General features: G+C 36.5%; 1 protein-coding gene across 1 annotated transcript in view; it reads right to left on the reverse strand.

The window, feature by feature from the left end:
* The window catches only part of FBN2 (fibrillin 2), a 230172-nt gene that overhangs the window by 104519 nt on the left and 102891 nt on the right, over positions 1-22762 (reverse strand). The window contains exons 8-11 of the mRNA XM_063085746.1: positions 19713-19838; positions 8313-8465; positions 6837-7070; positions 5725-5862 (exon numbers count right to left, since the gene is read on the reverse strand). Of these exons, the coding sequence (XP_062941816.1) occupies positions 5725-5862; positions 6837-7070; positions 8313-8465; positions 19713-19838 (651 nt within the window). The remainder of the gene's footprint in view (positions 1-5724; positions 5863-6836; positions 7071-8312; positions 8466-19712; positions 19839-22762) is intronic.

Raw genomic sequence — 22762 nt, forward strand, 5'->3', positions numbered from 1 at the left:
GAACGGGTAACAAACAGCATGAATGCAGAAAGGAACTCTGATCCTTAAAGACAGTTCATCTTTATATCAATGTCTCACAAATAGACTCCCCAGAGTCAGGTGTTTTATAAGCCAGAATAAGGTGTATCTCATCACTAACATGAAATAAATGGTGGTCTTTGGTCAATTTATAGAAAATATTAAATTTCAGACCTATGTTCACTTATTGGTTAGTGTACCACACAGTGATACACAAATGATAAATATTAATAGAAAGACAAATAATCAAATTTCAGTTTGATAGATTATAATAGTATATGTGCATGCAAGAGGGAATAGTTTATATATAGTATACTTATAGTCATATTTTCTGATAGTGAAATCATTTTCAAGTCATATAATAAGAATAAATATATCAGTATTTCATGGTGTTACAAAATAACGTCATGACTTATGTGGTTTATCACATAAACAAACATCAAGTAGTATCAGCTAAGCCAGGGCTGCTGCACAACTTTAGGGTGCACCATTTAAAAAGATTACACAAATGGTACCCTCTAGGGTGGTGCAGTGTAAAACCTGTGCAACTGTACATAAGGATCTTGAGCTAAGCCTTATCTAATAACTTTGATCTTATAGCCTTGTATGTAATTTAGAATGTTTGGTTTTTCCAAAACATAATTTTTTACTCACGTTTTCTTTTATAATCATAGTGCGCTTATACTTTTTCAAGTTAACTTGGCAAAATTGTGATACTGTTTCTGTACCTGACCTCTCATCTATATTGTTTAAAAGATGTGAACCCAAATCTGGCATTGAGGGCTATGCTAGTTATGGAAACATGCATGCATAAATATTTGCTAATACTATGAATAAATAAAAGAATAACCTCAAAATGGCTCAATTATCATCATCCTAAAACCACTCTTAAAAGATAATCAAAACCCTCTTAATTACCAAATCCAATAGATTTTTTTTTTTGCCTTACTGTGTATGATTTTTCTGCTGTTTGTAACACTTGACCCTACTTTTCTTTTGAAAGTATACCCTTCCGTAGCTTCAGTGACATAACCCTTTCTAGATTATTTTGCTGTCTCTCCAGCACTATGAGCTAGAATAAAGGTGCATATGGGGTAAGCTAGAATAAGGGCCTTAACTGTTTCTGTTCCACAGGATTCCAGATGCAATACAACTGTTATCTTTTCACTTTTCCTGTTGTTCAGCTTGGGTGACAATATTCACCCTCATGGTAATAGCCACCTATGTTGTTGACTCCTAAATCTGTAACTCTCGCCTTGAACACTCCTCTAACCATTAGACCTCTATAATTAAATATCCTAGACACCTAAAACTTGATATGTCCAAAAGAGACTCAACAACTATTTCTTCCCAACATGCCCCTTCTTCTGCATGTTGATGACACCACCAGATACCCAGTTTTGCGGAGACAGAAAGTTAGATATAGTAGTTTTCTAATCTCTCATGCCCTATGACTAATCTGTCATCAGAGACTGGCCTCCCAAACACTTGTAGAATCATTTTGTTGTTCTGCAATCCTACATCACTGTTGTCATAGTTCCTTGCCTGGGATTATTATCAAAATTTCCTAACTGACTTCTTTGTTTCCAGGATTTTCATGCTAAAATCTTGGCAATTAAAATATAGGAAGAATTTCTGCTCCTAGCCAAGATGGATTTACCCTCTTTCCTGAAATATACAAACAAATGAACAAACTACATGAAATAATGATTTTCAAGATACTTGATATCAGGTAACAGAGAATACAGATCCCTGAGAGATGGGAAACAAATGTGGTGACTACATGACTATTTCAACTTGTGGCTTTTAGAAAGTATTCAGACCATGGTGCAGACATGGGGAGGCCAGGCAGAATGCAGCAAATTCCTTGAGTAGAGAAGACAGAGCTGAGAGTCCTAACACAAGCCACCTGATGTTTTAAAATAGAGTAATGAAGAAAAGAGAATTGCATAGTAAGAGAACTCGGGGACTGCAGGTCAAGTTTCAGCAGAATATAGATAAGCATATGAATGTGAGGAAACATCTTAAGACCAGAAGACAACTCACAGGAAGGGATTAGAAGTAAGAGTGCCTGGCCACCACACAGGGCTGGAAATAGTGCCTCTTCCCAACAGCCAGATGTAAAACATCAAGGGCTACTGGGGAGAGTACACAGAGGGTCATGGCTCACTAGTGGGAAATATGAGCCCTGGATTATACATTGCTCCAGTCCTACCTACCAAATCTTAAAAGCAAGACCTGAAAGGATCAAACTGTCTCTAAGCAACTTAATGTACCCCAGAACAAAGCTCAAGAATATTGATAGTGATCCATCCAGAATATACAATCAATCCTCCAAACTCGATAATAAGAAAACAATCCAATAAAAAATGGGCAAAGATTTGAACAGACATTTTACCAAAGAAACATTAGATGGCAAATAAACACATGAAAAGATGGTCAACATCTTTTAATATGAATCATTAGGGAGATGTGAATTAAAACCACACTGAGAAATCCCTGCATACCTATTATGATGGCTAAAATTTAAAAACCTGACCATACCAAGTGTTGACCGGGTTGTGGAAGAACTGATATTCTCATACACTGCCTTTGGAAATGTAAAATGGTACAGTTTAAAAAACATTTTGGCAATTTCTTAAAAAGTTAAATGGACTCCTACCATGTAATTCAACCATTCCACATCTAGGTATTTACCCAAGAGAAATAAGATAAGTCTTTGTAAGGACTTGTACATAATTGTTCATAGGAGCTTTATCTATGATAAAAATTAGAAACAACCCAAATGCCTATCAACAGGGGAATATATAAAAAATGGAAAACTATTCAGCAACAAAATCATTTATTTATTCATACTACAACATGAATGGATCGCAGAATAATTATACTAAGTAAAAGAGGACAGACAAAAAGGTTATGTAACATTATGATTTCTTCATGTAAAATTTTATAAAATGCAAACTAATATAGAGTAACAGATCAGTTGCTGGGGACAGGTCAGGAGTTGGGGACAGAGGACAAGAGGAGCAAGATGGGAAGATTATAAAGGGGCAAAAGCAAACTTTTGAGGGTGATGAATATGTTCATTATCTTTACTGTGGTCATGATTTCATTGGCATATATACATACGAAAACTTAGCAAATTGGATGCTTCAAATATATACAACTTATAGTATCTGAATTATACCACAATAAAGCTGGTTTAAAAATCTGTACACCATTTCCACCATGATTAATCTAAAAAGCAATACGACCATGTCATTTTGGATCATACTGCCATCAACACCTTTTGGAGTCATCAACACCCTTGATACAAGGCATGATCCACGAGGTCTTTTGCAGCTGTCTCACAGCCTACCTTACAGCTTCATCTTCCTGCCTTTTTAAAAAATAAATAAATGCTTAGAATCCCTTTATTCTTCAACATAGGGTGCATGGGCTGGGAAAAATTGAGAAAACATTCAAGGAGTGGCATCTGGGGACCAAAAATCTTGAAAAAACCAAGGCTCTTCATGAACCTATAGCTGGCTTTAGGTTGGGAGTATTAATTACAGCTTTGACTAGTGTCTGCAAACATGGGGTACATCTTGAGATCATGACCAACTGCTTCAAGACTTCAAACTAAGCAAGCACAAATGGGGAGCCTCAACAGTATATGGAGCTGCAGCTTTCAAAATCTTCATATAGAATGGATTCCTTGTCTATCTCTCAGCTGGCTCAGAACTAAGGCAGGGAAAAATGTGGATATATTAATTTTTTTTTAACTCCATGGGGAAATTCCTTATTCTACACAGATACTCATGTAACCCTAACTACTGCAGACCCTGCTGTTGGACAACATGTCTGTCGCTGCCTCTTTTCTTACCATGCCGCTACTGTACAGGTCATCGTTCATGAGTACAAATCAATTAACATGGCATTTGAGGAATCAGAACTGCCAAACCTACCACTGAAGCTGTGGGAAATGTCTCGTGAGCTCCACACAACTCTCTCACTGATAAACTTTTCATATCTGACCTAGCTGGGGACTTTCTTAGCTGAGGACTCTCTAGAGCAGCTCTTCTCAAGGTACAGTCTGTGGGACCCTAGAGGCCACTGAGATCCCTTTCAGGAGTCCTTGATTCAAAACCATTTTCATAACCACATTAAGATATTGTTTACCTTTCTCATCATGTGAACATTTGCACTGACAGTGCCCAAGCAAGAGTAGTGCCTGGGCACAAATTAGGATAGTGGCACCAAACTGTCCTGGTAGCCACTGCCATGAAATCACAGTGCATTAAAAAAAAGCCTTTTTGCTTAAGAATATCACTGATGAAGCAAAACACTTACTTGTATTAAGTCATGACCCTTGAGTATGCATATTTTTAATCTCTCTGACAAAATGAACATTGTTGCTGACTGAACTATCATGAGTGTCTCAAGGAAAAGCATTTATGCAATTATTTGAGTTGTGTGATAAATTAATAGCTTTTTTCCACAGAATATTATTTTTACTTGAAGAGTGACTGACAAATTACAGTTATTCAGACTTGTGAATCTGGCAGACAGTTTCTTAAAATAAATTCAGCCTGTCACTTTAAGGAAAACAACAAGGTGTATTTGATGCTAAAGTTAAAATTCAAGTTTGAAAGTGACAGAATTCAGAAAAAGTACTCACCACTGTGTGCATGACAGTTTCCCAATATCCAAAGGCATTTCTAATGAGTTTGATAGTGATGTTATCAAATGTAATTTTTTGATATTACAGAGTGAAATATGTCAATTTTAGAAAGATCTCCATAGCACAGTGAACCAATAAATTTCCAAGTGACCATACCATGGAAATCACAAAATCCATTGAAAGCACAAAATCCATTGAAAGCACAAGACACCAGTGGACTTAATGTAACAAAGTTCCAAAAGTTTATTGATATGGTTTCAAATTCTACATTGCAATTAAACTTTAAGAATAGAAAAATATCCCTAATCATCTGAAAAGCCAACAAGATATTTCTCCCCTTCTCCAACTACATATCTGTTTGTGGATGCATTTTCATTGCATTCGTCAACCAAACCAACATATCACAACAGCTCTAATACAGAAGCAGATATGAGAATCCAGCTGACCTTTATTAAGGCAGACATTAAAGAGATTTGCAAAAGTGCAAACAATGACACTCATTTCAATAAGTTTTGTTTCGGAAAATATAGTTTTTTATAAAAATGTTACTTATATTAACATGCAATGGGTTTATTATCGTTATTTTTAAATGAATAAATAAATGTTTTGAAATTTTCTTCTTTTTTCTTCTAGTTCTTTCTTCTAGTTCTTAAAAAACATTTAAGAACTACTGACCTAGAGGATCAGATTTTAGTAGCCCTTTGCTATCTTGTCATCTTTTAAAGTGGATTCATGCTCCACAAATCATTTTCAAGACATATTCACTGTTACGGAGATTCCTTTTCATCTTTAACTTATCTTAAGAGTAAGCAATTCTAACAAGGAAAGAAATCAAAACATTTAGGACCTGAAAGGGTGGGAAATTCTTGAAATGACCTGGCTCAGCAGTAGGTTAAGAGGGGCATATGGAATAGCAAAGGAGAGACAGCTTCGATAACAGCTTTACTTCTAAAGACGTTTTCATAAATCATATCCGGTCCAATTTATTCCTATAGTCTAACAGCTATTAAAAACTAAGAAGTATTAAAGTATCATGAACTCACCTATACAATCTCCATTTGCATCCTGCTTATAACCCATGTTGCATTCACATCGGTAGCTAGAAACAGTAGGTATGCAGCGTCCATTTAAACAAAGATTAGCATGGTGCTTGCAGATATCTATTGTCTGGTTCAGAATTGCTATGGAAAGTTAACACACAAGTAACATTTAATCATTACAACATGCATTACTTTTCTTAAAGTTGATTTTTAAAAGAATATCTAATGGTAAATTAATCAGGTTCATGTATATCAGAAGCCCACATTATTCTACACTTGTATTTTACTAAAACTTTAATGTGGTGAATCTAAAAAATATTCTTGAGACACATGGTTGTAACTTGCATTTGTTAAGTTACACATCTGGAAACTGTGCCCACAATGATGGCTTTTTAAAATTTCAGAAATGTTCTACTGTGCATTTGAGTGCTTTCCATTTCTTTTTTGTAACTCTGCTGAATATTCAGATATAGTAAATAGGCAGAATGCCAAAAAGAATAAACATAGCACTGTGGGACATCATTAAATATTATTAGCAAGAGCAGTGCTTTTAAAAAGAATAAACTTAAATGTCAAGTAGATGAATGCCAATTCTACTCTTTAGCCCACGGTTCTCGATTTCTTAGGCAATTTAACAAAAAAGGGTGAGGAAGAGAATGATATGTGCATTACAATATTTGGATAGGCTCAGAGCAAGACTTATTCAGTTTATCTCAGTTGAGAAACCGTTCTGGAAAGTAATTCAAGGGGTGCATGAATAGGGCAGCTGCAAACAGCCAAATGAAATAAACTGGAATCAAAAACATGCTTTTTGGTGGCGTCATCTGGGTTAGAGTATTACCGGGTTTTCGTTTGCATTTTCAAAGAAAGCCCAGGTCACACATTCTTTTCTCCAATCTAGCAGAAAGTTTACACATCAGAAAAATAATATTTTCCTACTACATCTTCCTAAATTTAGTATTACTGTATTTCAGACTCTAAAATAGGTTTTTACGCACACACAAAAACACACATGCATGTGCACACACACACCCCCCTTTTGAAAAATAAAAAATATTCGTGTGTTAGCTATTGAAGCAGAAACTAAAGAGTCCACAGGAAACGTGACCACTTACTCAGTCCAGTGATGATAGGCCCCTGTCCACCGGCCCCCACACCGGCTCCCCCAACGCCAGGAGAAAAGCCATTGCCTCCAGGAATGGGGATGAAGCCTGCCCCTCCTGGGCCATAGCCATTGCCATTGCCACTTGGAGCAAAGCCATTTCCCCCAGTGCCTCCAGGTCTGGAACCAGCACTCCCTGGAATCCCTCCCATTGGAAGTCCATCCGTGCAAAGTCTGCGATATTCCTCTAGAAGAAGAGATAGTATAGTTATACAAAAATAAATGTCTTTTTGCAGAATAAAAGCAATTGGTATGATGTAATAGATCATTTTAGCTTAACTAAGTAGGTTACTATCTTGATAAGTGTTTTCAATGCTGGCAGTAACAGGTGAAATGTATAGATGATTCAGAAAAAAATTTGAAACCTATATGCCACATTCTTTTAACTGAATTGCATAACCAAAGAATAGTTTAAACGTGTATTTTTATTTTATGCCCCCACCTAAGAGCAACTCATAAAATTCCAGACATAACTGTGAATGCAAGACATTTACTTGAATGTATGAAAATTAAAGCTTTAGGTAATTCATTCCATAAATCTGGTTTTACTTAAATCCTCATCACTATTACACTTATACATTTTTCCTATCTTTTTTCTTCTCTTTAAGGGATTAGGTATTAATAAGACTCCAGAATAATATTTTTTCCTAATGTGGATTTTAATAGTAGACAATATTCAGTAAGCTTTTTAATATGTTCCTTATTTGCCCAAGTATGAAGTTGAGTGAAGAGAAGCAAGAATATAGCAATTGCCTTATTTTCTTAACTGTTTGCTGTTATTTGTTATGAAAAATTAATTTGATATAAAAAGTAACAAAATATATCAATATATCTTTATGTGATAAACATTAATCATGTGATAAACATTAATCATACTTTACTATTCATATTACGTATAAGAAGAGCTACCTCTCATTCATCCTAATTTCCCAATATAGCCTCATTTATATGGCGGTTAATACAGCAAAATGAATGGGAAGTATCCTTCTACCCATGTATTATTAATTCTCAAGGTCATGAGAAAAGAGGAAATATCTTCCAGGATTGGGACACTACAAGCTGAGGGTATTCCTGAAATAAAATATAAATGAAGGCACAACTTTGTTATTCAAAGATATTCAAGCTATGGAATGAAAGATTGGGAGATTTAAAAACTGAATTGAAATACTGACATTCAAACAATATTTTTAAATATGTGCACAAAAGTCAATCAGCTTCAGGAATTTGTCTAATATTACTAAATGTATTATCAAAACTGATCCCAAATAAAAAATGCCACCCTATCCCCAACAAAAACACCCAAGTCATACTGAGGAAACTAACAGAAATACAAATACGACTTGACTTCAAGGAGAAAAGCAAAGTACATTGCTATTACTAATTTTCCTAACAATGTTTGTCCTGGGGAGACTAGCATCCAGCTGCTCACCAGAACCTCTGACAGGACAGGCCTCAGGAATGGTTCCGATGCCCCAGCAGCGGCCAGGCTCACAGCAGCACTGCATTTTTGTCATTCTGCCAGGGAGCTCTTGTGCACAGCGACCATTCACCAGGCCGGAGAAACACGTGCCCGTTCTCTGATCTGAACACATAAACATAAATAGAAGATATGGAAAAATTATCTCAGGTTCTTACAGCAATCATTTCACACATTAGATGAATGTTGGTGAAGCAAATTATTTTACTTAATGTCTATTATATGAGGGAACTTCAAAAAGTTTGCATAAAAATGGAATTAAAAGGTAAATAAAAAGTGTATACTTTATTTCTCTCCATCAAGTTCAAGATACTTTTGTAAGTGATGACATTAGCCATTTAGTCTATCCCTAAAGAACTGAGGATCCTGGGAATTTAACCATGTCAATGCAGTTTTCTTTCTTTCTTTTTTTTTTTTTTTTGACATTATTAACTGAAGAAAAATGGGTGCCTTCAAAGATTTTTTAAGATTAGGAAATAAAGAGAATTCAGAAGGAGCCAAATCAGGACTGTAAGGTGGGTGCCTAATGATTTCCTACAGAAATTTTCAAAAATGTGCCCTTGTTTGAAGAGAGGAATGAGCAGGAGCATTGTCATAGTGAAAAGGACTCTTTGGTGAAGCTTTCCTGGCAGTTTTTCTGCGAAAGCCAGAAACACTCTCCTTTTTTTTTAAAAAAAAAACAGAATTTTTTTTTTTTTTAATTTTTATTTTGTTGATATACAATGTGGTTGATTATTGTGGCCCATCACCGAAACCTCCCTCCCTCCTCCCTCCCACCCAACAATGTCCTTTCTGTTTGCTTGTCATATCAACTTCAAGCAATTGTAGTTGTTATATCTTCTTCCCTCCCCCAGTTTTGTGTGTGTGTGTGTGTGTGTGTGTGTGTGTGTGTGAATTTATTTATTTATTTTTAGCTCCCACCAATAAGTGAGAACATGTGGTATTTCTCTTTCTGTGCCTGACTTGTTTCACTTAATATAATTCGCTCAAGGTCCATCCATGTTGTTGCAAATGGCAGTATTTCATTCGTTTTTATAGCTGAGTAGTATTCCATTGTGTAGATGTACCACATTTTCCGTATCCACTCATCCGATGATGGACATTTGGGCTGGTTCCAACTCTTGGCTATTGTAAAAAGTTCTGCAGAAACACTCTCCTAATAAGCAGATATTATCATTCTTTGACATGCCAGAAAGTCAGACAAAATGCCTTGAATATTCCCCCCAAAATGTTGCTATGGCCTCTGCTCTTGAGTGGTCTGCTTTTGCTTTGACTGGACCACTTCCACCTCTTGGTTGCCATGGCTTTGACTGTGCTTTGTCTTCAGGATTGTACTGGTAAAGCCTTGTGTTATCTCCAGTTACAGTCTTCAAATAAATGCTTCAGGATCTTGATCTCACTTGTTTAAAATTTACACTGAAAGCTTTGCTCTTGTCTGCATTCGATCTGGGTACAACAGTTTTGGCACCTATCAAGTGGAAAGTTTGCTCAACTGTAATTTTCCAGTCAGAATTGTGTAAGCTGAACCAAGTGAGATGTCTGTGCTGTTGATTGTTGTTTCTCTTGTTAAACGTTGGCGCTCTTCAATTAAGGCACAAACAAGATTAATTTTTTTCCTCACAAATTGATGTGGATGGTCTGCCACTGTAGGTTTCTTCTTCAACATTGTATTGTCCTTTCCTAAAATGAGTTATCCATTTGTAAACTGTTGACTTCTTTGGGGCATTGTCCCCACAAACTTTTTGTAAAGCATCAATGCTTTCACCATTCTTCCACCCAAGCTTCACTATAGATGTTTGTTCTTGCTTCGTTTTTTTAGCAGAATTCATGTTGCTCTGATAGAGGTTCCTTTTAAACTGATGTCTTGTCCTTCTTAGTGACTCAAACTAGATCCTGTTCAGACATGTCATAACAAGTTAGTACGAGTTTATTCTAGTGCAAAAAATTTTGCAATACGTGCATAGATTTTTAATAATACTCATTTTCCATGGATTTTTTGAAGACCCCTTGTATCCATTCATTTATTCCCTTAATTTCTTATATTTATTCATGTCTCTACTTATTTATTCAGCAAACATTCATTGAGCACCTATTCCATGCCATAACCTAGAGAAACAAAAATGAAAGATATGGAGCAGATATGAGGGCAAACTGCAGTGAGAAGCCAAGCCCAGAAAGATCCGGAGCTTGAAGCAAAGCAGCAACCCAATCCCACCCCTCAGCTGACCTGGAGATGTGTACAGTTGTATGCCACTGAGATTTTGTGGCTGTCTGTTATGCTGCAATATCTGACTGATACAGGTGCTATCTTCAACAGGCTGTCAGAAGCAGCTTGAGACAGTGACATTTGAGCAGAGCTTTGACTAAAGTGAGAGGATGAGCCATGGAGGTATCTGAGAGAAGAGCAGCTCAGGGAGAAAGAAGAGAATGTGCTTGATGTGTGTGAAAGACAAGGGGCCAATGTGACTAGACAACAGCAGGCAAAAGAAAGAGTGGAAGAACATGAGCCCAGAGAGACAGCAAAGGCTATCATAAGCAGCCCTGTAGGCCATCAGGGAAGGACTTTTGGATTTTATTTGGAGTGTTATGAGAGTTGTTGGATGGTTCAATTAGAGAAAAGACAATTGTTTACATTTTTAAGATCTTTTTAGCTGCTATGAGAACTGTCTGTAGAAAGAGCAGGAAGACCAGTGAGGAAGACACTGAAGACATTCAAGTGAGAGATGACGGTGCCTCCATGAGGGCTGTGGAACCAGGATGATGACAGTCATGAGGGCTGTGGAACCAGGATAATGTCAGGGAGCAGACGGCAGGCATCTTTTGAAAGCACTGTCAATGGGAACTTGCTTGGGCATGAGGTATGAGAGAGAGAATCGTGGAAATTTCTTAAGTTTTGGACTTGCACAGCTGAGACGGGGATGGCCAGGGAAGAAATAGTATTAGAGGATTTAAGACAAAGCTCCTCTTTAAAACACTTCACATTTGGGATGCTGAATAAATGAGCCTGGAATCCAGAAGAATAGCCAGGCTGAAGATATATATCCATGAGTTGTCAGTGTACATAGGGTGCTTCAGAAAGATCACAGAGAAATAGAATTAAACGATAATACAAATCTTTACATGAACTTTTTGAAGACCCCCTCATATGTTAATCTAAGCTACGAGGCTGGATGAGACATTTTCATGAACTAGAGGAAACTGACTGTGTCCAATGGTGATGGGAGGTAAAGTAGGCTGAGGTAAAGTAGGGATGTGACAGAACTGCTTTGGTGAGGAGTTCATGTATTATCCTGCAGGATTTGGGGTAGGGAAGTGACATGATTAAATATGACAGTAGTGGAGGTCACTCTAGCAGCATACAAGAAGGCACCGTGGACATTTCAAAAACTTTAGAGTTGCGCTTGGATAGGTTGTCATTGGGAATTTCACAAGTAAGTTTCTATTTCTAGGAATGATCCAGGGAAACAAATTTTGGAATATTCATTCTAGGAACCTAAAGAATCATATTCCTAGATTTGCTTGATTGCTATGCTCCTCGTGAACAGGATGTATATAAGATAACAAAGTCCTAAACTCTTAACAATAGTCACAAATTTTACAAAATCCAACCAGTGCTACAAGGTAGGATGAATATAATTATCTCTTCAAGGCTTCTGCAAGAAGGAGGTTGTAGCATAGGTTTGGGAAAAAACAAAACAAAAGAAAATATGGCCTTGAGTCAGGAGACTGTAAACCAAGGTTTACATTCAAAGATTACTGTTTGAGTTTGCAACTATATTTAACTCTTCTTTCTCATGGAACAGGGTTAGTCGGTGAATAAAATAAAACAAATATATCAGTACTATAATAAATACAAACGGATTTAAATTTGAACTGAAAAGAGAAAAATTTTCAGGCTGCGCAAAGATAAAACAAAAAATTTAGACTTAGGCTGTTTAAAAGCAACACATTTTAAAACATAAGGAAGTGGAAAGATTGAGAGGAAAAATATACAATAAACATATACTTAAGCCCTCCACTTCCACTCACAAAATATGGTACAAAATAATGACATAAAATAGACCAAGAGAAAATATTTAGAAATAGACCAAGAAGAAAGAAAAAATTGTAGAGAGTCAATACATACTGAAAAAGGTTAAATTCACCAGGAAAATATACGTTTAAACATGTATTATCTTATATATTATTCTCATAACATCAAACTATATAAAACAAAAACTTACAAAACTACACGGAGCAACTGAGAAATCTACTACCATAGTGGGAGATTTACACAACTTTTTCAGTAATTCTGTAGGTATAAAGAAAATTTGAACAGCATAGTTAATAAGTTTGATTTAATGGAATTATCTAGAATCTAACATCCACCAACTGGAGAAAACCCATTCATTTCAAGTCTACATAGAAAATTTACAAACATTCATCATTTGCTAAGTCATAAAGCAAATATCAGAATATTTCCAAGGATTGGTATCATCTGACTATGTTCTCTGACTACAATGTATGTAATGCAGTTGGAAATCAATAACAAAAGAAACCAAGAAAATCCCGTAGACTTCTAAGCAACTCGTGGGTCAAATACTATATCACACTGGAAATAAGGTAATACGTATTGAAATGCCAAGCACAACATAGCAGGTACTCATCAGGAATCCATTCTATTCCAGTTTCCAGACTTTGAGAGTCTGACATGGTAGTAGGAGAGGTTCACAAATCCATATTTACACTGAGCATTGCAATACCAGTGAATAACACCTCACAATATATTAGGCGATACTATGAATCACATTCATGGACAAGCTACTGTGACTAATAAAACACAGCTTCATTCAAAATTATTACTAAATACCCAGTAGCTTTTTCATCATGTATCTTCCCAAATATATTAATCATCATGTGGGGATCTGAAAAACATTTTTGATGTTAAAGAAGAGTCTTTAAATTAAAAAAATAAAATTAATAACCACTGTTCTACACAGTTTTGAAACCTTTGGTCAATCCTATAATATATACTGAAAGAAACAAAGTTGTAGGTGAGAAGATGAAGATGCAGGAAGAGAGATTTGGAAAGTAAATCGTAACTTTTTTCATAAATTCCACAATTAGTCTCTTCTAATAACAACAGGGAGTCAGGTAACTTACTTCCAATCCCCTGAGCCAAAACATACCAGGACCAGATACAAACTGATGTAGCGTTTCATAGTTAAGCTTCCCGAATAGGTATATTCCAAAGCAGAACAGAAGCTAGGCGTTACTGCTCTTTCCTTTGTGTGTCCGAAATTTCACGGTCTTTAGAAAGCACTGTGTTAAAAAATGCATATGTGGAAGAATATTTGGAATAAAAAAGGGTCACTGGATAGAAATAAGAGCTGTCCAGGCACACCATCCCTTGAAACAGGGAATCATTAGGAACAAAAGCAGATAAAAGGCTGTAAAAACAAAATCCTTCTAACAGTTGTTATATATTTAACTGTAAGACTGAAATGTCATAAGTAATGAAAACAAGTCTATTGTTCTAATCACTTCCTGTTACCCTCACTACATTTCCTGAACAAGGTTTACGAGGACTCTTATTTACAGCCACACCGAAAAGAGGAAGCAATTTGTCTCCTCTGATTAAAGTTCAAATCTATTTTGAGACAAAATAACAGAGTTTGTTTCTTGGCTTGACATTTAGTCTAAACTTGATTTAAAAGAACTAATGGTTAATTGTACAATGTGATGAAAATTTGGTAAAAGTTGGGATGTACCTTGAAATAAACGTCTCCTGCTGAATGAGCCTTGCTCATTAAAAAATAAAGGGTTCAGCCAGAAAACACTGATGAAGTTGGCCCAGGTCAGAACACTAATGATAGGTGTTCGAGAAAGACCAGTCTTTGTCTCAGTCTTCATCCCCTGACACTGGTGCCTGCGCCCGCCTCTTTCATGGTCTGGCTCCAGCCTGGGTTGCCTTTGATTAATTTTGCAGATTCTTACTATTCCTAAAATACTTGCATGAAAACTTTCAGGTTTGCGTTATTCAAGAGTAACTAGAACTAGGGGCGATGGAAAAAATAGAACCACCATATGGCTCCTACGTTTACTTCCTTTAAAATGGTGAAGTGTTTCTTCCTCACTGTGTAACCTTCTCTTTGTAGGACACTATTTCTTAATTAAAACCGGTACTCCTGCTCCACCAGTTGCCCATTATATGATGCTGAGCTAAAACTAAAACACTGTTCAGTACACTGTTTCATTCTGTCTCTCCCTCCAGCTTTTTTACTTAAACAATTTTAGGAATTATGGGTTCTCCTTCAAGTGTTATGTGGCAAATGCACACATGCACATGTAATCAACACCCAGCGATACATAGAGTGCTGCATATTATATAAACTATTATGCACTTTGCTATTTTAAAAAACATAACTTGGCCATCACTCTATATATCACTGTATAAAGATCTTCCTCATTTCTCTTAAACAGTACTCCCCCTGCTCCCCCACCCTTATTGATTTTTGCCTCTGTCCTGCTCAAAAATCTTTATGGGCTCCCACTGCCCTCAGAATTAACCTGAAACTCCTCAGCATGGCAGTTAATAACCTTAGCAACAGAATCTTAATCTCAACCCATTTCTCATCTTATTTCCAATTGCTGTCTTCCTCAGCTGTTTCCCAGACAAGCAGCGCTCCTCACCAACTCCTGAGCCCACTATGACATTTTCAGCACCTGAAGCTCTGTTCACAGCATTCTCCTTGCTTGGCACAGTACACCCTCATTCCTCAGGTCTGTCTAGCTCCTACCCATTTTTCAAGGTCTACACCAGTGCTCATCTCCTTGAGGATTTTAACTATAATAAACAGGCTTTTCTTTTCAACTGATGGCATCTATTACTTAAAAAAAAATTAGCAATTAATCACCCACTGCCTCAAATTTTCTCTTATATTTTTATTATTGTCATTTTTTCACATTATGCTTTCAGGTTTTCTTTTCTCCAGGAGACTCCAAGGCAATACTGTGCACTGAAACTTTTATATGGCCCATGGAAATGCCTTAGGATGATGTAGCAACATCATCATATTAATGTAAGAACTTCTAAAACTTTAACCTCCTTTTCTGAACTTAACTTGCTGCTGACTGGCACTTCCCAGTCCCCCTGCTGAGAGTCCTTGCTAGCTCTGTGTGCACAACAGCTGCAGGCACACATTATCTTGCATACAGGATTTGCTCACTGCTGCTTCTCAATTCATCATGTACTTATTGGTGGCTGCCAGTCATTCTCCTGTGCCTATATTACAATGTGGAAATTAGGTATTAATAATGTCATGGATATTTCAATGACAATGAATCCCAAAATTACATAAGGCTCTCATTAAGAAATGCTATTAAAAATGCTTTTGAGAAAAGGATTATTAGTATGCTTCAACCCTTTTTAGAATTGGCATGTATTAGCACTCTATGTTAAAAAAGGAAGTTTTTTTCTGGATATTTAAAAACTTGATTAAACACACTAGATAAAAATAAATCAGGAATTTGACTTTCATATTCAGCATACAAAGAAATGGAAAAACTATGTCATTTTATAATTAAAATGGCCAGGTAAGCTCTTATGTCATATAAAACTGTTTTTGTACACGTAAAAGAAAAAAGATCAAGTTTACTGAGGCTTTATAATGTGGTATAGAGTCAGAATATTTGTGTTAACTAGAATAAAGAATTAGGGCAACATTCAGTATGTTCAAAGAATAAAGCTGCAGATAATATGTAGTTCTTTACTCAAAAAAAAATGTTTTCAGTTTGTACAACTCATTATCATTAGCATGTATGTGGTTATAAAATAAATATCATAGAAATATCCATGAAATATTTAATTCAATCATAAATATATTCAATCTAAGAAAATGCAGACTCAGATTTTTAAAAATCAAAGTCAAAGATCTCTTGCGCATTAAAATGTTATATTTATTTTCTTTTTCATAGATGGAAAACCCATACTTATTCCAAATATAACATAGTTATTAGAAAAAATTTTAAGCTGTTTACTTAATTTTCACATTGGTTTTGCAATTTTGGAGAGCCATTCTCCCCTCCTTAGGGGTTTGCTCTGTTCCTTGGGGTCAGGATGTTGATACTGAAACAGATGGGACTCCTGGTTAGCACAGGTCTCAGCTTTCTGGAGCTCAAGCGAGTTCTTGCCTGCTGAGCATGCAGGACAATAATTCAGTGCCACAACATCATGACCAACAAGATGCCAAACCATGCAGTTTAGTTAAAACCAACATGAAGTTATTGCATTCAACCTCATCTCATTCATTCATTTGTTGGTTTTCCTATTCATTTAGAAAAGATTTACTGAACACAAACTTTTATGCAAGATACTACATAAGGCCCAGGGTCCATGAAGCTGCATAAGGCAGGACCTAAAGGAGCTCATAGTCTGGCGAGTGACAATGTGGTAAACACTAAAATGTGGGAAATGAAAAATATTACAGGAGGGGCTGGTGAATTTTGCCCAAGAAGAAAATGTGGCTTAGGTGGAATGGCTATAAAGAAAAGTGATAACTAATTTGGAACTTAAAGGATGAGTTGAATTTTTATGAGCATCGACGGGGGAAATCAAGACGCTTTGGGCTGAGGGGTCACTGTGGGCAAGGAGTGGCAGTGTGGTCACGTACAGCACTGAGAGACAGGTGAGTGTGAGGTGGCAAGTGGTTAAGAGGTGAGTCCTGAAGACAGACTGGGTCAGGTTCCAAAGGGGGTGTGATTGTCCAGATAAGTACTTAGGACTTCACGTAACATAGAGAGGCAAGAGAGAAAATGAATTGATCATAATTTAATGATAAATCAAATTTCTTACACTGAAGAAAAACAACCCCAGTAAATCCCCAGGAATCTTGATCTTGATTATCTGAATATAATGAAGAATATGCCACCTTTTCAATACAAAAATAAATAAATGCAAATTTTAAATGGCTAAAGATTTAGAAATTCAAGAAATCAAATAAAAAGAAATAGTTTAGAAATATGATATAAAACACTAACATTTGTTATGGCAAGTTCTGTCTTCTAACTAGTTTCTCTCCTCACCACCCCAAGCCCCCCATTCTAAATTCATTCACAAAGGCCTTCAATTACTCCACATTGCCCACCAAATATAATTCATACACCTTTTTTGGTATTTCCAGAACTTCACAATAATGACCTTACCGACTTCTCTAGCCATATTCTTTCTAGCTTATTCTAGAACATAAGCTTCCTCAAGCCAGGGTCTATGTCATTCAGCCAACGATGTTTAACAATGACTACCCAAGTCAAGTTTCTCCTATGGAGTTCAATCTGTATCAGTTCCAAGCTGACGACTGTGTGTGTTTGTGTGTGTGTGAGTGTGTGTGTGTGTGTGTGTGTGTGTGTGTGTGTGCATATTGTTTTACTCTACAGTTCAAGAAAATAAAGCCAAGTGTAAGGAGTTCTACTGATTTTCAACTCTCATAGGCAGCTGATTGCTAAATTATATTAAATGAATCAGACTTACTATGCAGTGAGCCAACTGGCAGGAGTGACCCTAAAAATAGTTAATTTGCTCAGTTTTTCAGACTTCATATTTCAACAAAAAATGATTTACCTAACGGAAGATAGAAACTCTGATTCATCTATAAAACAAATAATTCTTACCCAAAGATGTGAAAGGGAGACTCGAAATGGACAACCTACTTCTCAATGCAGACTGTTATATGGTGGTGGAGAAACCATTCATGTTGGGGACCTTGGCATCTAGGCACAGGGTCTTCACCACCTTAGAGTGGGTAAGGAGGCAGTGTAGTGTCATTGTAGCACCGATGCAGAAGGTGGAGAGATGAGGATTTGAATTCTGGCTCCATATTGGCTGTGTAACATTGTGCAAGTCACTTAACCCTCTAAATCTCCATTCTTTCATCTGTAAATCTGGAATGATTATACCAATCACATAGGGCTATCATTAGGATTACCTAACATAATCTATGGGTCCAGTGCAGGCATATCCTCCTTCTCCTCCTCCTCTTAATAATATAATGAGGAGGAGGAATATTTTATCGAACACTTACTAGAAGAAATAGAAATGTAGAGAGGTCAGTAGCTTGCCTGAGTCCTCACAGCTGTGAGGTAACGAGGTAATGGAGATGCCCAGTGCCTTCCAAATGGTATGTGTTTCATAAATGACAACTGTTATTTTTACTACCACTACCACTGTTTCTTCTATTACCAATATTATTACTCTTCTGCTATTATTTACAATGACAATATGGCATTCTGCAGGCACGATCTACATTGCTCATGTCTATTGTTGGGTGGCTAGCACAGTGCCTGGGACATCAGTACATTTTATGAAATGATTTCAGGCCACAGTCCTTTTATTGGTGGCCTAGTACTTAAGCTTACATCCCAGACTGTATCTCCATCTCATCAACTCAGTTCACTCATGCACCATCATCAGGATCTACAAAGGCCCCGCCAGCAAGATGCTGACACACTAACTGCCTGGTCAGGATGGGAGATTGTCACTGCCCAGACTGCTACCCCATAGCAAACCAAGCAACTGCATTCTTTGGGTTCGGGATTAACTTCTTTAATTCCTATACTACATGAATCTTTGGTGCCCCTAAAGAGAAGTGTGCGTTTTTCTCTTTCTCTTTCCAGCTACTGTCAGCTTAAAATTGGAATTAACTAGGCTGAATGCTCAAGAAGAGAAATGAAAGGGCAGCTCACTGTGCCATGTTCATGCATCAAAGGACATTTCATAATCTCTATGCTCACAATTAGACAGAAGTCTAAGGCTTGCTTGATAGCAGATGACTGACACCATGACTGAGAAGCGCTGTTTTATCTTTTTAAACAACAAAGGAGAACATACAAACATATTTGGATTTAATTTGAATATGCTTAAAACACAAAGTTAAAGGTATCAATTCTTTTTTGTAATAACTATTTTCACTAGAATAAACAAGCTCTAAGTAAATAAGATGTTGGCTACATTCATGATTCATAGCAACAAAAGAAGCTTTAATTACTACATTCTATTTCCCAAAGCAGGTTTTTAAAAATGTTTCTCCTGTCTTTTGTGTCTCTAATGCTGGGCAAGGGCAATGTCTTGAAGAAGTCTTTCTTTATGCCCCAAATGACTTTGACAACATAAAACACACCCAGATGGCTTCTGAAATGGAAGTCTTTGCAAGGAGAACCTGGTCTATCAATCCCTCAACGGTGGTATCGTCTACATTAAACAAGTCTTTCAGGCATTTCCCCAATGGTTTTTGTAATCATTGCCATCTTCATACCTGCTTGAGCTGTTCTGTCCTTATAAAGAAGCAGTGTATTGTGCCTCCAAAACACGAAGCTTACCAATGCACCGAGAGCCATCTGTTGAGGTTACGTATCCACGTGGACAAACACAAAAATAGCTTCCCACGGTGTTGGAACATTCACCAGTTTCACATATCCCAGGAATGAGGCTGCACTCATCGATGTCTAATCAAGGAAAGAAGGAAAAGACGGTTGAGAAAGGCCTTCATTAAATAGCTTTTAAAAGGGATTTTTAAAAAAAGAGTACGAGATCACTCATGGCTGATTAGGTCAGATCACATAACCCTGAAGATACTCTTGTTTCAGGCCCTGAAGAATTTCTCACACATATCTATGGGAAAAGAGATGAAAGTAAACTCCCATGGCGGTAAAGCAAGGCCAACTAAAGCAAAACTCTATATCCTTTTTTTACCAAATGCAATTTAAATTGGAAATAAGTAAAGATGTTAATGTTTTAGTTTCCATTCTATATCAACTAGGGAATTATCCTACTAGAACCTTTTTTAAAAAACCACATACATGGATTAAATTTTAAAATATGGAATAACTAAATTTGAAAATTTATAGCTAATTTTCAGATGAATTATTTAAATCAATGGAAAGTGGCAGATACATTTTTGTTTTTTCTAATTGGCTTCAGGAGATGTGTTTGTACTTACATTTGAATATGGTTATATTTGACATTCTGGGAATAACTTCAATCTAAAATAATACAGAAACATGGCAATGGGTGAACTTTGGGAGGTTTTGGGAAGTGTCCAGTTTTCCTATTGTACCTCTCTGCACTTACCCATTCAGCTTACTCAATGCTGGGAATAGTCTATTTCCTTTCACATTAATGAAAGGTCTGCTTTCTTTTAAATTTTTCCTAAAGCAGAAAACCTGGCCATTTATATAAGCTTTAATGTACTCTCTTCTAGTCCAGTAAGCAGCTGAGAGGTGGAAAGTCAGACAAGCTGCAATTAGGTACACTGGAAGATCATTTTTAATACATTTAAAAGGGAATGAGCCATTGTGAGGAAAATCCAGCCAGGCATTCCTGGGAGTTGGCTGTCTTTTTAAAGGAACAGAGGTAACAAAGACCAATGAATAGAGACAACAATTATAAAAGCCATAAATATAGATAATTACTAAAATGTCAAAGTAAACTGAAGCTTTGAGTTTCTTTTTAGCTGTATATATTCTCTTCGAATGTATCAATAAAGCAGACAGGAAAAATAATTATATTCTTGTTGTAAATATAGGAAAACATTTTTTAAACCCAACAACTAAAAAAATGGTTGGCAATGTCTTTCTTGCATTGCTCCATTGGTCTATAAGTTATTTTTTCTTTCCATGTACTTTGACAAGTCAGTCTTGCCTACGAGCTGTATCATGAAATAACTATATGCTTGTGTGTCTCCTTGGCATGTTCTTAGAAAAAGATTTACTAGATTGAGACATTCTCTGAAATCATATCTTCTGTGGAGGCTTCACAGTTAGCCACTGAAGGCACAGAGGTACAAATCAAAATTTACCAATCCCCCAAGAGAGATCAGAATTCTAACGTGAATTGACTACAGGAAGAGCAAATACATAATGTAGTGGAAGAATTACCATCAGACTTAATCCAACAAACTGAAACCATGTGTGCAAAATTAGGACTTGTTGCATCCTGTGTTGCAACCTTGGTGTAATGTGTCTTAATACAACTGAATGTGTATTCAGAAGAGAGATGAAACTGGAATAGCTATACTTTAATCACCAAATAAACTTAATCACCTCTAGATAAAGAAGACAAAAAAAAAAAAAAAAGAATAGTACAAAGTAGAGCAAGCAGCACTAAAGTGAAGGACTAACACTTGCCTTCTGATTCCCTTAACATCTAAAGTTATACCATCAATCTAGGCGCTCATGGAGCCCAGGATTGATGCAAATTCTCAAAAATTAGGAGATTCAAGTCCTTCATTTAAGCATTAACTTTTATTTTCAGGCATTTCTTTTCATAATAAAGAACTTCTTTGTGCCTACTCCTAAATACCCTCCCTGACAACAAAAAAGAGTAGAAAATTGACAAATGTTTGACATTTTTATTTTGGGGGGAAAAATCTGGGACATAGAAGAACACAGAGAGAGATATTAAATTTGTGGGTTTTGTGTTAAATATTTTATAGTACAAAAACCCTGTGTGTTTCACAATTCTCCTTAGAATTAAATAGGAACCTTAAAAGGTTAGCTTCAAAATAATTATATGTAAAAGACTCTCAGGAAGGTATTTAAAGAACTCTGCATAAAAATACAAATGCTTTTCATTTATTTTTGAACTGGATGTCCCCCACGGCCCCACATTTTAAAAATCAGGTGCTTTAAAACAAAAATTTGACTGCATTTCAATATAGTCATGCCCCATATTTATCCATCAATTTAAATCTAGTGTTAACATTTACAGAAGGATGCATGCATTTAGCTCTTCTGAATATTAGTTCTTCACAATCATATGTCATAATCAGATTTGGAAGAAGTATCTTCACAAATATAAAGCATATATTGCCCAGGTATTAACAAATGTGCCTAATGGTGACAAGTCTACTATGGGAAAAGGCAAAATCTTAACAATGGGAACTGGTTTCCTCTATGTTTTCATCTATGTTCTGCACACATAATGTACTTCCACCTACCTCTCCTTGAACTTCTTCTGAAATTCTATCAGTTTGGAACTTTGGTTTGCAAATATCAGAAAAATTGATCCACCCTGACAAAAAACCAAAAATTTAAAGCTCTTATATCTGGAAGTCCAGTAGCAGTTTAAGCCAATGTCTCTTGCTCAGTTTCTTTGAGATACGCTCAGCGATGCCCTCCTCTGTGTTTTGACTTTCTTCTTAGGCTGCCTTCCTTGCTGGAGGCAAAATGGCTAGAGTTAGGTTAGACCTTTGACTGGGACATCTGGCAGAAGAGAAGGTGTCTCTTCCAGTTGGTCTCTCCTAAGAGGAAGGAAACACTTTCCAAGAAGCCCCTAGCAAATCTTCCCTTTTGTCCTAATGTCTTGAATCGAGTCTCATGCTAATCTCTAAATGATTCCTCTGGCCAGGAAAATGTGCTGATTGGCATAG

Source organism: Cynocephalus volans, chromosome 2, assembly GCF_027409185.1.
Source record: "Cynocephalus volans isolate mCynVol1 chromosome 2, mCynVol1.pri, whole genome shotgun sequence".
NCBI lineage: Eukaryota > Metazoa > Chordata > Mammalia > Dermoptera > Cynocephalidae > Cynocephalus > Cynocephalus volans.